Source organism: Bidens hawaiensis, unplaced genomic scaffold (genome assembly GCF_021521415.1).
Source record: "Bidens hawaiensis isolate Kalapana, Puna unplaced genomic scaffold, B.hawaiensis_p1.1 tig00005142_1, whole genome shotgun sequence".
In the NCBI taxonomy this organism is placed as follows: Eukaryota; Viridiplantae; Streptophyta; class Magnoliopsida; order Asterales; family Asteraceae; genus Bidens; species Bidens hawaiensis.
The window spans coordinates 1,193,628-1,210,928 of NW_027491327.1; the positions used below are offsets into that span (position 1 = coordinate 1,193,628).

The 17,301-nt window shown below is 33.5% G+C and overlaps 1 protein-coding gene across 1 annotated transcript; it reads left to right on the forward strand.

Annotated features, from left to right (window-relative positions):
• The first annotated feature begins 11,546 nt into the window (after positions 1-11,546).
• On the forward strand, positions 11,547-16,870 carry LOC143629044 (homeobox-leucine zipper protein HDG1-like). The gene is made up of 9 exons (XM_077098429.1): positions 11,547-11,720; positions 11,796-12,031; positions 12,108-12,225; positions 12,336-13,046; positions 13,135-13,236; positions 13,313-13,519; positions 14,615-14,789; positions 14,895-15,262; positions 16,292-16,870. The coding sequence occupies exons 1-9, from the start codon at positions 11,556-11,558 to the stop codon at positions 16,664-16,666; spliced, it is 2,457 nt and encodes an 818-aa protein (XP_076954544.1). The 5' UTR covers positions 11,547-11,555; the 3' UTR covers positions 16,667-16,870.
• Positions 16,871-17,301: the final 431 nt, after the last annotated feature.

The following is a 17,301-nucleotide window of genomic DNA, read 5'->3' on the forward strand; positions in this document are numbered from 1 at the left end:
ATTTATAACTAATTAAAGAATTCTTATGATAGCTATGTATATTTTTCCTACATCTTGTAGTTTTGCAGAAAACAATGTAAAAAGTTCTTATAATAGCTACACACACACACACATATATATATATGACGTTTGTAATTTTTTCCACCCGTGTGTAACACGGGCCACTATCCTAGTATAATATAAGGGGTAAAGAATTACATAAAACGTAAAAAAATAAAATTTTCACTTCACTGGAAAATTTGAGGGGTAGCTCAAGTAAGTCCGTCCTTGGCTGTGAAATAAAACAACACAGTCGAGAGTATTAAACGGCTCTAATACCTGATGCTGGCCATCTGCCCATTTCATTATTCAATATGTGCGTGACATCGTTCAATCTGCTTATTCTTTTTGTTGTGGTTCGGTCAATTTCTTCTATTTTAGTACTTCACGTTCGTTCAATCCGTATATATGACTGTTTAATTTGCTCTTGAATGTTGTTTGTAATGCTCTTGATTGATTTATAATTATTTAATTTGTTTGTTGAATGTTGTTCTCTACTTCATCTGAATGAATTTAGGTAATACCATATGAATTAGTTGAATTGAATTCGTAGTAATACTTTTTTTAACAACTTATCATTTAAACAAAAAAAAAAAAAAACAAAAACAAAAACACAAGCCCATACCAAAGCACATAAAGCTGGACGTCCCCAACTTCTTTTCTTTTTTTCTTGGGCAACTTTATTATCATCAAACAATTGACCGTCACATGCATATTTTAAAATGGCATAATCTCTTTATAGATCACCTTATATATTATAAATTCGTCATTTGTATCAAGTCATATCCTCTCTTTTAAAAAGTCGTCCTGTATCTTATAAAGTCGTCATCTCTTTTATAATTTTAAAGTGGACATCTCTTTTATAAACTCGGCCTGTATTTTATAAAGTTATATTGTATTTTTTAAAAGACAATCCTCTATTTTATAAAGTCGCCTTCTCTTTTATTAGGTCACCCTATATTTTATAAAGTCGATCTAATTTGTCTTGTACATTAAAAGGGACAACTGGCGATCAATCGAATGCTGACAATAAAGTAGTCAGACATAAAATAAGGTGAGGCCGACAGTATTAATCATGGATATTTTTAGAATTTTGATTGGTTATGAACTTTTTTTTAACATGTATGATAAAAATGTACATTTTAAAGATTTTTCCTTAAATGAATTAATAAAAGAATTACTACTAAAATTTGTAAATTGTGCATCTATTTTTTTTTTATTTTGGTGTTGCTAAACGTACTCCCCTTCCCTCATTTTTACTGAACATATCCCCTCTCTAAACTTTTACATTAATATGTTCAAACCTTTTTTGTTTATTCTTCTTCTTTTTTTTTTTGGTTATCTTTGATTATAATCTATTTTAAAACACATTTTTTAAGTTTTTTTATTTTTACTTTTTTATATTTTTTAAATGATTTTTTATTTTCTTAAATTAACAAAAAAACAATTTGTTCTTATTTAAAATAAGCATTTTTATTATTTTAAAACACGTTTTTCTATAATTATTTTTATTTTTTTTGAGAGTGTTTGTCAAATAGCTTTTTTAGATATAGTTTGCATATTTTTAAAAGGTGGTTTATTCAGAAAAGAAAGTCACAGGTTTGATAATTTATATTCTTAACACAAAAATAGTTTTTATATTTAAAAAGGTGAAATTAATTAGCAAAGCATTTAAAAATTTAGTTTAATCGAAAAGAAAATTCATGGCATTTATGCATCCAAAGTAATGTAAACAAAAAAAATTAAAATTATTGTATAGTTTTTGATTTAGTATTATAAAGGTAAACTATAAAATAAAAAAAATGTTAGAGAAGAATAACATGTCAAATAAAATTGTTAAAGGAATTGAAAGTATAAAAGAGGAGATATGACAAGTAGAGAATGGATACATTTGGTCTTAACCCTTTTTCTTAAACACTAATTATATTAAAACCAAAACACGGGAAAGCTATCAAGTAACTTGGAGCCTAACGAAACAAACAAGAGAAAAATCAACAAAAAGAAACAAACAATCCAAACCACAATTACAATGAAAAATCAATAAATAACTTTTCCTAACAACAGATAAAAAATAAAATAAGAATAAATATAAATATAAAGATATATATATATATATATATAGGGGAAGGATATTTTGAAAATCATATTGAGTTGTAAGAACTTAATAACTCCCATTCTAGACCACATATTTAATTAAATGAATTGGAATATGTGGTTGAGATTAAATCTGGCAAAAAAGTTAAAGTAGGAAAGGGAATAAATATGTAACTGATTACACTAACTTTTACGTCCGTTACACATGTGTAACATGTCGACTCGGTGCGTAAAAAATTCTGTAATTTTTTTACGTGTATGTAACCTACATATATTACGCATGTGTAAAAAAAATAAAAAAAAATCGTTACACTAAGTTCTTTCGAGTTCTTAAAACTCAGAGGGGTTCTCATTTGAAATCTCCCCATATATATATATATAGGATTTTTATTATTTGAGAACTCTTAAATTATTTAAGAACTTGAAGGAACTCTTAATAACTAACGTTTTTTATAGAAATTTTTGTATGTTAATGCTATTTAAGTGTAGTTTTATCACTTTTGACATCTATATTGACGATTACAATTATGAAAATTAGTTTTTTTACGCATATCTATGTTTTTTTTACACGTATGTAAATTTTTATCACATAAATTTTACACATGTGTAACTTGTGATTTATATATGTAATTAAATTTTTTTTTATAAATATGATAAAACAAGTCTCAAATAATGTTAATATATAAAAAAAGTTGAAAAAATATTTGGTTTTTAAGAGTTCCTAAAAGTTCTTAACTTTTTTTAAGTTCTCAAATAAAACTAACCCTATATATATATATATATATAATGAGAATCCATGTTATCAACTAACAAAAGCTAATTGATTCATGTTCATACGAATCTAGTTATTTGATATGGTCAAATCAATTTAATTATGATTCATTGTGTTTAGTGTGTTTTGTAAATAGAATTGAACATAATATGTACAAGGATTCAATAAAATAGATCAATTTGTTAATTAGATAATAATTTACAAACTATACATAGGCAGGGGATCCATACGCTGACATCCCCATTGAGTGTACTCCCATTCTCCTAGCCATTCATTGACATTCCCCAACGAATGACGCATCTAACTAGCAAATGGCCCATACGCCTACAACCAGGCATATGGTCTTACAAAACACATAATACACTTAAAGAACAAGCGTATGGGCAAAACATAGGTTCATTCGCTTACAGTGAATGACCTTTACATAATTACGCTTTCAACCCATAAACTATTACAAAAGACCAAAACAAGTTACAAAGACCAATACGACAAATAGCGTATCAACATATAATAAAGAAGTAAAAAAACCTCTAAAAATATAAGAGCTACAAGTATGATTACTTAAAGTACAGTTAACAATGCATATAATTAATCATGAGAATCTACGAGTAATATGGCATTTGTTCACCATATGATATAATTTAGTTTCAAAAGAAATTTGCAACAATGATCATTCAACTTTAATAAATTTTTATTAACTTATTATTAAGCAGTAACATATTTACCCTTTCTTCTAAACTCACCAACCCATAATTTTTTACTTGCCACAACTTTTCACATATTATTATTTTTTAAATTACACCATAAAAACAAGTATTTTATTCTATTTAATTTAAGTATGGCATTGTTATATTTTTTAATTTTAAATTGTTAACATATAATGTGATTAACAGCTAAGACCGGTAGTAGATCGGGTCAGGCATGCTCGGGTCATGTGTCAAACTGGATTAGGGTCGGAATGAGTCGATACAAAAAAAAATAGTTATTTTGGTGCAGGTTGGGTTGGTACGGGTTCGTTTGAAAGGGGTCAGATCATAACACATTTCAGGTTATAACGATGTCAGGTTGGAACGAGATTCGAGATTAAAACAGGTTGGTTTAAAAATGATGCAATTGAAATTGCTATATATTTCTGCCTCATGTCTTGATTTTTCCCACTGGTTACGTGCATTCAGGCATCAGTTACACAGATGATATTGTTTACACGTACCACGGCCGATAAACATGTGTCTGGTGCCATGTAACACGTGTAACCCAACCGGTTACGTTGTTGATGTTGTGTATTTGTGCACGTACCCAGCTACAATATCGCGCGAACACCCGTCTAATTACTATTACTAATATATATAAAAGAGAAGTTTGGCGACGCTAGACTATGATTGGTTCATTTGGCAAGATTCCATTGGACCAATTTTTTTTTAAAAACTTTGATAATTATATTCTAATTATCTTTGTTATGTTTGTTTTTTATTAGTTTAGTTCCAATACCAATATACCGTAACGGATGAGATAAAAACTGACGTAATTTGCGTAGACTTAGCGCATTTTGTTTTAGTTATAGTACCGTAACGAAACTGACCGAATGACAATTTATTTATTTTAGTCTGGTTTTATAACGAACATGAAAAACCCAACCAAATTTGCATAGACTCACCGCCAGGGACCAACAAAACTCGGGTTTTACCAACGCTCGAGTTTCACCGGCCAATGCTATCCCAATGTTCTATCTCAATTTTTATAACTTTTTTTTGTTTTAGTTTCCATACAATAGTACATGTAACAGAAACTGACCGAATTCACGTCAACTTACCGCCTCAATACTTAGGACCTGTAATTAGAGATGGTCAAAAAAACCGGTCCGGGAACCGGTTTGCCGGTTTAAACCGGAAACCGGTTTCTACGAAAACCGGTTTTTTAGAAACCGGTTTGACCGGTTTACAAACCGCCGGTTCGTATTTCGGTTACACGTTTTAGAACCAAAACCGGTTAACGAACCGGTTATTAAAAAAACCGGTTTTTTTAATAACCGGTTATGGAAAAACCGGTTAACCGGTTTTTGACCGTTGTGGAAAAACCGGTTAACCGGTTTCTCCATAACCGGTTAACCGGTTAAAAACCGGTTTTTGAACGTTGTAACGGCTATATGGCCGTTTTTTTTTTTGACCGTTTTTTTTTTTTTTACCATTTTACCCCCACAAACATCTATATATAGTTTAGGTTGGGTATTGGTTACATCACACTCGATTATACAACTCCAAACGCTCTAAACGTTTATTTCATACGCGATTATTTTGTTATCTCACGCTCAATTATACCACATTACCACTCCATACGCTCTTATTTCGTAGTCGATTATCATGGCCTCCCAAAGTGCTGCTTCATCCGTCAACATGGGTGCCTCGAACACGGGAGAAACGGTCGTTCGGGTCATCCCCACGAAACGAAACCAATATGTTTGGCAACATTTCGACCTATGCGAAATGTCTAACGGTTGCCAAAAAGCTCGATGCAAACATTGTTTGAAGTTTTATGGCAAAGATGCAAACTCCACTTTAAAAGCGCATGTACAAAGGCCCTTTTGCAAGGCCTTGAAGGACGAATCGGGAAGTAGTTCGCAGCCGGAGATGACGAATCAAGGAACGGTGTTTACGTACGACCTTGAAGCGGTACGTCAAAAGTTTTCAAACTTTGTGATTCAACAAACACTTCCTTTCAACCACTTCGACAACCCTCAATTCACGGAGATGATGCAAAAGTATGTTCAACCACGCTACCAACACGTAAGTCGTTCGACCCTTAGAAGAGATTGTCTTAAAGCATAGAAAAACACTAAATAAGAACTAATTTCATACTTTTCAAACTTACAAACTGGTGTAAACTTAACAACGGATGTGTGGTCGGTACCTAATGGTTCGCCCGACTCATACATTTGTGTGACGGCTCATTGGGTTGACCCCGAGTCGTGGCAAATGATGAAACGAACCGTTGCGTTTCAATTGTTTGATTACCCGCACACGGGTAGAAATATTTTTAAACTCTTGGATAAAGTCATTCGACAATACAAGATTGAACATAAAATCTTTTCAATTTCGTTTGATAACGCGTCCAACAATACGGCCGCGGTTGGCCATTTAAAATTAAAGTATAAACCTATTTGTGATTGAGCGTTTTTTCATAGCCGATGCATTGCACATATTATCAACTTGGCCGTGCAAGATGGGTTAAACGTGATCGAAACGCAAAGAAACAATTTTAAAAGAATGTTACGAGATGTTTTTAGCAACAATAAAACATTTTCAAGATACAAAAAATTTTGTGTAGAAGCTAATTGTCAATGGTTGGGGCCAAATTGGGATTGTCCAACAAGATGGAACTCGACTTGTGATATGTTTGAGAAAGCCATCCAACAAAAAGAATCATTAATTGCGTTTCATCAAATTTTGTCAAGTAGGGGTAAATGTGCACCGTACGATCCTATAAACTGGTTATTGATTGAGATCGTTACGGAGGTCCTTCAAATTTTTAAATCTTGCACAACTAGTTTATCCGGGGTTTACTATCCAAGCAAAGAACCCTAACAACGAAAGCAAAGAATGGCTTCGGTCTTCCAAACTAAACCCTAAACCCTAAACCCTAAACCCAAAAAAAAAAAAAAAAACCGGTTAACCTAAAAACCGGTTATTAAAAAACCGGTTAATAAAAAAACCGGTTTATTAACCGGTTCTAACCGGTTTCTAAACCGGTCCTAACCGGTTAGACTGGTTAGGGTTTTGACAGACAAAAACCGGTTATTAACCGAACCGGTTTTTTTCCGGGCCAAAAAAACCGGTCCGGTTAATAACCGAACCGGTTTTTTAAAAAAAACCGATTTGTGCACCTCTACCTGTAATGCTTGTGTCTTACCAAAGTTCAGATTTACTAACCTGCCCGACGCAACGCGCCGGGTAAAAAACTAGTATAATATAAAAACTAAATATAGATACCATTCATCTCAACAAAATTGACTCTTTACGTTTATTATAAAAATCGACACAAATTACACAAATCTATACCAACACCCTAACTTGAATAACAAGCCTACCTATTCTAGAAAAATAAATAACTCATAATACTCCTATTAGGGGTGTCAATCGTGTAGGGTTGGAGGGTTAACGTATTGCGGGTTGGTGGGTTGCAATATACAACCCGTACCCGACTTATATTATTATTCGTGTCAAAGATTTAAACCCTAACTCGTATACACACGAATCAGGTCAACCTAAAAATGACATGTTTGACCCATTTAAAGAATTATAATATATTTTTTTAAATTAAATGGATTTATAAGAGTTGATAGAAAAAACGAGTAATATTATTTTTTTAATTTTTAAAAATAATTAAAATCACGAATTAGATTGGAAATTGCAAGGGTATATTCGGAAAATGGAAAACAGAAAAAACAATAACAAAATATAATTATTAACGTTTAATTTTAATTACTTAAATGGGTTAACGGGTCAACCCAAACCTGAGCTGTTTTTTAAAACGAGCCATGTTAGTCAACCCAAACCCAACACATCTTTTAAACGAGTCATGTTAGTCGACCCAGAACCTGTTTTTTTCCGTGTTGGGTTTAACTCGTGTCAACAGTTGTTACCCCTAATTGTTATCATTCCAAAAAAAAACCTCTTATTAAAATTCGAGTAAAATGTCATTTTCGTCCTTATAGTTCGTCAAATAATGTGAATTTAGTGTAAAAAATTTATTTTTTGCATATGGACCATCAACGTTTCTCAATTCTTGCCAATTACGTCCAAATCACTAACGCCATATGTTTTTTAACATTAATTCAGGGGTAATTTGTCTTTTCAGTTTATATATTATTTTATTCATTTTTTTAATCTTAGTATTTTAAAAACAAACAATTAACAATAGAAAATAAAAATGAAATATATTTAATATATTTGTTAAGACTAGTAAAAAATAAAAATAAAAGAGTCTCTCTCAAATTTTTAGCGCGCCTTTAACCTTTAGCCGTCGCTATGCTTACGTATAGTTGTCACTTCACAACACAACCTTCCCATCATGGTTCCATGGATTCATTACATTTCCATCTTTTACGTGCATTTATATTTTTGGATTTGCCAATTGCCACAATATTACTATAACTTTTATTAAGAAAAAGGTTAAATATTTTTGTAAAATTGTATGTATAAATTTATAAAAACCGTTTTAAAACTCTTTTTTACAGAAAAATGTATTACAAAAACCGTATATTTTTTTTCTTAAACAGTTGTTAATATTCATATATAATATGATAGTAACAACGATATCAATTTTTATTTTTAATTTAGGATTCTTAAACCTTGTTATCGGAACTGAGGTGTTACTAATAAAGTATTATTTTTATCATGTTAAAGAAAGATGTTAATGATAAAAGCATGCATATGTCAAGTTGAGCTTGGCAGTCACACGGACGTCACACGAGAAAAAGAAACATATTTTAATAGCTAAGGATTTTAATGATTATAACATTTTCTTTTTAAAAGTAAACGAATTCTTTAAATTGGTTATTGGTTAAATTCACAACGGGATGCACTCGTCTTTTTATTTGAGGAAACCATCACCTAACGCTAACGTCCGTGAACACTTGCCTGAATGCACGACATACGACAGTACGATAAAATAAAGCTCGTTCATTTAAGGATCTAACCAGTAAATGCCACCTTATATTACAACATTAAAGCAGTTTGTGTTTTTATGCTAGAATTTAAATGAGTTACTTTAGATTTAATTTATGTATATGATAATAATCCTTACAAAATCAGTCAGTTTAGTCCTCTAACCAAACTTAATAATGACAGCTTTCTTTAAGTAAAAAATAATTAACAATTAATGAACACAACTAATGATAATATAGCCCTACCACATAAATATAATATATTCCTAATCAAGTCTCAATTGTCTAACATCTCCTATAGGTTTAATTTTTTTTTTAACAGCCGACGAATCCTTTAAACGGACTAAATTAACCACATTATGATACACTTGTCTTTCGATCAGGGGAAAACAATCACCTAAGGCTAACGCACGTGAACACTAGCATAAAAGCACGACACCGCGGTGAGATAAAACATGTTCAGTTCAATGATCCAAATAGTAAATGTCACCAATTAGCCTGGTTTCCCATCATCACCTGGTGATGTTGAAAAGTAAATGATGGGGACATAATCATACCTAGATCACATGAAACACTAAGTGTTTTCCGTACACCTCCGCTACATGTTAATTTTTATTATTCAATTTCACCGGTCTAACATATGCTACAGGTTTATTTGTATTATTATTATAACCTTTTGAAACAAAATATTAAATATATCCCACCTTTATGAAACATAAATAAAGTATAAAAGGAAAAAGAATATAAACGGCTCTACAATAAATGAAGCCAAGTATATTTCCATGACAACAATTTTAATGTTCATAACTCAAGTCCCCCGTGAATATTAGCTTTTTAGATTCATTTAATCTTTTTATAATTTGCCTAAGAGAAACGCTCAATAGTTCAATTTCAGATTTTGATAACATTTATCTTTAAGCAAGTTAAAGATGGGGAATACAATACATAGGGGTGGGTAATCCATTGTCTACACAAAGGAAGATGATATACCAAAAGCATTTGCTTCTACAAAAGTATTGGCTTAATAGCTTTTGTGAGGTTAGCCCATATGGTAAATAAACCACAAACACGTTTTAAATTATAATATATAAAGTTAGAAAAGTTAACAAAAATAAAGTTGCAATAAATGAGAAGATATGTCTTATATTGAAATAAATAAAATAGTGAAATCATAAGTTTATAACTTCTAAGAAAACACAGAATTTATATGTTGCAAGTGTGAATTAGAGCATTAACAACTTGACTTAAAGTAAGGTTAAGGTTTCACTCACGGCGACATGACAAATGACGAATGCTATGTTGCGTTTGTGACGTTAATTAGGTTCACGCTCGTAAGGGCGGTCCAAGGAAGAAGTACAAATATGGACAAGTATGGACACAACTTAAACAAAAAGTTACAATTTGTTTGTTGTTTCTTATTAAACTTTGTTTATTAAAATACATGTGAAATTTAAGCTGTGTTTTTTTTTTTAGCTTTGTTTTATCTTCATAAGTTAATTTTTAATTAAACCTTAGCAATTTATATCCATGCCTGTAATTCGTATTTAATAAAATTTAATGATTTGTATATTAACTTTTGAAACATTTGTATATATTTATGAAGCTTGATAGTATATTATAAAGAGTTAATTGTTTGATTGACGCTTGTGTTTTGTAGATATTGTACCGTTGGTCGTTAACGTTTAGTAATTACGCATTTGATCCTAATAATAAGTTTATTACTAAGATGGACAAGAGATATAAATTTTGTAATTATGGTGGTTTTTGATAGCTAGCTAATGCATTTAAACTTTTCAATTAAGTCCGTATAAAATGACTAGACTTTCTTTAATGGTGATCATAATAATAATAACAATATTTTTATTAATCACTAGACGAAAAAGAAGTCACGCAAATCAAAGTGAACACATCTACTATATAAGGCCATGTGTAGTTAATGGACTACGTTATGGGGTGATTTTTAACATGTGGTATTACATTAACAGGGGGATGATTTTCATTTTTGGGTATAGTAGTTTATAGTCTTAAAATCGCCTCAAAATAATAAAATATTAATTTTCATGGTATAACCCGGCCACAAATACATGTCTCCCCCCAACCAAATTGCCCAGGGGTTTGGAAGACGATGTTGGGGCGATTTTCCCACTACACATAGTCCAAAGAAAAGGTAAAACAATGCAAAAATTAATAAATTATACAACTTACATACTGCCCATTTGATTAAGTAAAGTTTTATGTTAAACACTTTGACAAAACTAAGTTATATGCTTGACATGCATAAAAATAAATTATATAGTTGATCAAATTGAGTCGAACGAGCCAACTTGTTTCTTAATCCAACCTAGTTTGAGTTTAAAATTCCAGCTCGATTGATAATAACTTCGAGTCGATCCAAGGCAACTCGGTACAAAATTCAAGTCAATATTAAGCTAGCCTTAATCTTCTCCGCCGCATCACGCATGCACCTCTCTATCCCTTATATATATACATATAGAGAGAGAACATGTATAGATAGAGAAAGAAAGTATATGTGTGAAATGAGTGAAGAGTCAACCAACCGACCCTTTTTTACTGTGAAACCTTTTCTGATGGTTTTGTATTTGTAAGGCTTCCAAGGCTCCACATACATTATCTCTTTCCCTCTTCATCACCTCTACAAATTACACCAAATCATTTCATTTTCTTCACTCTCTTTCTCCCTCTATAACCTCATGATCCAAAACATGCAACTCACACACACTTAGGGTTTGTTCCATCACACTAGCTCCAAATAATAACCCAAACCTCCACAGTACAGTACACCCATTACCTTGTGAAAGAGAGAGAGAGAGAGAATCTTGAAACAAAACCCAAATAAATATTTAGTCAGAGAAAGATTTCATTCATCACATCATCATCATCATTCATCATATCCATAAAAGACTCAATCTTTCAACTGGGGTTTTGGTTTTTTTATTAAAAAAAAAGTTGGTCTTTATTTATTTCTAGTGAATGAGTTTTGGGGGGTTTCTTGATAACTCTCACGGCGGCGACGGTGGTGGCTCCGGCGGTGGCGCTAGAATCATCGCTGATATACCTTACAATATGCGCTCCGGCGCCGGCGCCGGTGCTATCTCTAAGTCAATGTTCTCCTCACCTGGCCTCTCACTTGCTATTGTAATCATATTATTATTATTTTTATTATTATTTTTGTAATTTTTAATATTAATAATATTATTTTTTTCCTTTTAGCAAACGACGATGGAAGGTGGAGGTGGTGGTGGGGTTGGTGAGATCGGAAGAATGCCGGAAAGTTACGAAACCGGCGGCGGTAGAAGGAGCCGTGAAGAGGAGCATGAGAGTAGATCCGGCAGTGATAACATGGACGGCGGCGGCTCCGGCGACGATCCTGACGGCGACGACGGAAAGCCACCGAGGAAAAAAAGATACCACCGGCACACTCCTCAACAAATCCAAGAACTTGAAGCGTAAATATTATTATTATTATTATTTTGTTTAAATGTTTAAATAATAAAAACATTTATTTTTGGGTTGTGTTTTTAGATTGTTTAAAGAGTGTCCTCATCCTGATGAGAAACAAAGGTTGGAGCTTAGCAGAAGATTATGTTTAGAAACCAGACAGGTTAAGTTTTGGTTTCAAAACCGTCGTACACAGATGAAAGTAAGTCTAAAGTTTTATAATATTTTAATTTTAATAATAATAATAATAATATTATTGTCAAAGTCTAAAGATTTGAATTTTATAAAAGTTTTGATTTTTGTTATTTCTAGACGCAATTAGAGCGGCATGAGAATTCGATTCTGAGGCAAGAAAACGATAAGCTTCTAGCGGAAAACATGTCTATTCGAGACGCAATGAGGAACCCTATGTGCACGAATTGTGGCGGTCCGGCTATGATTGGCGATATTTCGTTAGAAGAGCAGCATCTTAGGATTGAGAATGCTCGATTAAAAGACGAATTGGATCGTGTTTGTGGGTTGGCTACTAAGTTTCTCGGCCGCCCCGTCTCGACGATGGTTCAACCGATGCCGAACTCGAGTTTGGAACTTGGTGTCGGTGGGAATCATTTTCATCAGCTTCAAGGCGGTGGTGGGAGTGTTGGCGTGCTTAGTTCAACGACGTCGGCATTGCCGCTTGGGCCGCCGGATTTTGGTGTTGGGATTTCTAGTGCTTCGTCGGTGGTTCCGTCTTCGAGAGCTAGTAATACTGTGATGGGAATTGATCATTCTCTCGAGCGGTCAATGTATCTCGAGCTTGCTTTAACTGCCATGGATGAGTTGGTCAAGTTAGCCCAAACCGACGAGCCGCTTTGGATCCGGTCCATTGAAGGGGGCCGTGAAGTTATGAACCAAGACGAGTATTCTCGGATCATCACTCCGTGCATCGGGCTTAAACCGAATGATTTCGTCACCGAGGCCTCGAGGGAGACGGGAATGGTGATAATTAATAGTTTGGCTCTTGTGGAAATGCTTATGGATTCGGTAAGATTGCGTAGAACTTGCTTTAATTATTACCTGTGAATTAAATCATTAATAAATTATGATCTAATTTATGTTTATGGTTATTTAGAACAAATGGGCAGAAATGTTTCCTTGTATGATTGCTAGAGCTTCAACAACAGATGTGATTGCAACTGGTATGGGAGGAACACGAAACGGTGCACTTCAATTGGTAATTTCGGTTTTAAACCCTAAATTTTATTTTAATTACACTCAATCATCTTATTAATTTTAAGATTTATTTTTAGATGCACGCTGAACTACAAGTTCTTTCCCCATTAGTTCTGGTCCGGGAAGTAAATTTTCTTCGGTTTTGCAAGCAACACGCGGAGGGTGTGTGGGCGGTGGTTGACGTGTCAATTGATACAAGTCGTGACAACGCACCGGCATTTATGAGTTGTCGAAGGCTTCCATCGGGGTGTGTTGTACAAGATATGCCAAATGGCTACTCTAAGGTAATAATATCAAGTTCACTTTTGACTTTTTAAAGTTGAAACTCCATATTGGTGTTTATGGTTTCTTTAGCTCGAAATGTGTTGCATTATATACAAATTTTTGTAGAATAATGTGATTGTCGTTCCTTTTAAATTATAACCGATCGGTTTGACTATTAAAAGTCGTTTTAACACTTCGTTAGCATTTATGGAGTTTATCAAGTAGGTGTGATTGGCCGTGGTCTTTAATGAGTTCAGTTGGCACATCTCATCACTCAAAACCTTAAAACTTAGCCCAGAAATATGAATGCTTACCTAAATGTACAACTTTAAATGTACATATGATAACTCTTTAAGCATAATGTACAAGTTTCAAACATGCATGCCTGTATGTGTACAACTTTAGATGCACATTTTACAAGTCATGTTACCCTTCAAAGTTTAAAACTTAGTTGAGAGATATGATTGCTTAACTAAAATCTTAGAACTTAGTTGAAAAACAAAATAACTCTTATCTAGGTGTACATCTCATCATGCACATATTACAAGTTTACGTACCCGAAGCTCTTGATTTGCGTGACTTCTTTTTCGTCTAGTGATTAATCACATAAAATGCCACATTTTCATCAAGAAGATGAATTTTATAACACGAAAGGGAACCTTCTCAAAGTGTATTTTATTGTATTTTATAGATGCTGTTTTGACTTACAGAAGTATCATTACTCCTTAAATTAAGCATACGAAATCAGATTCGATTATTTTATATTGTTTCGTACACATTTATATTATGATATAGAATAGAAACATCTAACTGCTCGATTTTCCGAGCCTTGAGACACATTTATTATTCAAATCACCTTGATCTTGGTTACTTTTAATAGTTAATATCATCGTTGATATAAAACAATTGTTTGATGCTTCTATTCTTACTCTTTGACCATTTTTATATCATTTTATTTGTATTTTATTGCTTAAATCATGGTTTCTATGAATATATTATGTCGCTCATCGAGCCCATTTTCAAGATTTGTCCTTTACTATTGATTCAACTTATTTTAATTTCAAGAATTATTTCAATTAATTTATGTAACTTATATTAAATGTTTTTTTCTTTAGGTTACATGGGTGGAGCATGCTGAATATGATGAAAGTGTTGTTCACGAGCTTTATCGCCCTTTGATCCGTGCGGGGATGGGATTCGGGGCACAACGGTGGGTGGCGGCCCTACAACGACAATGCGAGTGCCTCGCCATTATTATGTCATCAGCAGTGCCTACTAGAGATAACACAGGTTCGTTTGTCATTGTCTACAACAGTACATCTTTACATGCATATTTTTTACTCAACTGTTTGAACTTGGAATATTATCATGATATACACATATCTATATATGCAGCGATAACCGCTGGTGGAAGGAAGAGCATGTTAAAACTAGCACAACGGATGACGGATAACTTTTGTGCCGGGGTTTGCGCGTCTACGATTTACAAATGGAACAAGTTACGTGCAAACAATGTTGATGAAGACGTTCGGGTTATGACCCGACAAAGCGTTGATGATCCCGGTGAGCCACCAGGCATTGTTTTGAGTGCAGCGACTTCAGTTTGGTTGCCGGTGTCCCCTCAAAGGCTGTTTGATTTTCTTCGTGATGAACAGCTACGAAGTGAATGGGATATCTTATCTAACGGTGGACCTATGCAGGAAATGGCTCATATAGCCAAGGGCCAGGATCATGGCAACTGTGTCTCCCTCCTCCGTGCTAGCGTAATCTTTCTAGCTCCTCAATAATAATAATAATAATAATAATAATATGTACCTTCGTTTCAGAACTAATAATATGTTTTAGAACTATAAAAGCCATATAATACACTTGTACACATGTATTATGTGGTTATCGTAGTTCTTAATTAACGAAGTATTCGGTTATAAAAGAGATGATACACACACATATATCTGCGTATGCATCTATATTTGATGCAATAATGTGTTAATAATTGCGATAACTAGTATAATGCACTGTATAAGCGTATTATACTGAACTTACAGTTCTAAACATAATATTATTGGTTCTGAAATACGATATAAACCTAGTATGTGTTATATAATATATACACATACACATGCGGTGTTCATTTCTGAACCAAACAATATGTTAAAGAGAACCACGATAATCGTATAATACGCCCGTACACATGCATTATATGGTTATCGCAACTCTAACATATTATTAGTAACACCGTGCGCGCGCGTGTATATATATATTATGTATGTATATATTGTTACTATTATGGTTGATATGGAAAGAGAAGTCGGCATGAAACACAAGTGGTAATATAAAATGAAGGGCAAGGGCAAAAGTGTAATATTAAGAAGAGTCTATTTCAGATCTAACGTACAGGCTTTATTATAAAAAGTTTGGTTTAAGTAATTTTTCATCTGAAAAGAAAATCAAGAAAGTCAAAACACACACACACACACACACACACACACACTGTTTGCATGTGAGAGGGGACAGTAGAGACCTTTCTGGGTTCAGACCGTACGTCACCGTTTTGGTTTTTGGGATGCTTTCCGAAGCAGTTGACTCCATTGGACAGTGACCACACAATCACTATTTTATTTTATTATTATTATTGTTATAATTACTAATGTACACAAAATATTATTTAAAAATATCTAATCACATATTTCGTCTTACATGTGAGAAAAATTCCAAGATTTTGTATTATTCAGAACTTATTTGGTAAAAGTTAAAAAAATGATTTGATTGTTTTGTTTTTTATTTTGTTACAGGCAATGAATGCTAACCAGAGCAGTATGTTGATTTTACAAGAGACGTGTATCGACTCGGCCGGGTCGTTGGTGGTGTACGCTCCGGTGGATATTCCAGCCATGCATGTGGTGATGAATGGTGGCGATTCGGCTTATGTGGCACTTTTGCCGTCGGGGTTTGCTATAGTTCCGGATGGGGGTGTGAATCGTGGTGTGTCGGAGACGGAAAATGGTGGTGTTGGTGTTGGTGGTGGATCGCTTTTGACCGTTGCGTTTCAGATCCTTGTGAACAGCCTTCCGACGGCTAAGCTTACTGTGGAGTCGGTGGAGACGGTTAATAATCTGATATTATGTACTGTTCAGAAGATCAAAGCAGCCCTTCCATCTGACAACTAATATGATGGTGAATTTAGGCTTTTTGGGATATGGAAATTATTGGGTATGATTTATAATAATAATGTCATACCTTATAATTTTCATGGTGGTGGTAATGTTGGTTGCTGCGGTGAAGGTGGTGAAATGTGAATGATAATAGTTTTTTGAAGGATTTTTGATGAGTCAAGAACGAACCCGACCCTTGCTTTGTTGTAAGAACCGGGTGTCAACCCGGTTCTTTACAGCGAAGCAAATGTGGTGGTTCGGGTATTGACTCGGTAAACCCGTTCGGTATGGTGGGGGTTCCTGGGGATATGGGGTTGATAATTGTCAAGTGTCATGAAAAGTATTGGTCAGTCTTTTTGGTTTATTTTGTATGAAAGGCTTATTCATGTGGTTTCGATATTATGACTAATCTTAATTTGTGGGGTATTAATTTTTGTGTTAATTAATACTTTTATGGTATAAATCCAGTCATTTTATCTTTAATTTTGTAAGTAACATGTTATATATATGAATATTTTATTAGTAATGATATCTTAGTTTAATTTTAGTTACAGTTGGATCAAATTGTCTAAACTTCTTGTATATTATTGCTGGGGGTGGTAACCCTCCACGACGACTGCGGACCATAACGCCACCCCATCATCAGCCCC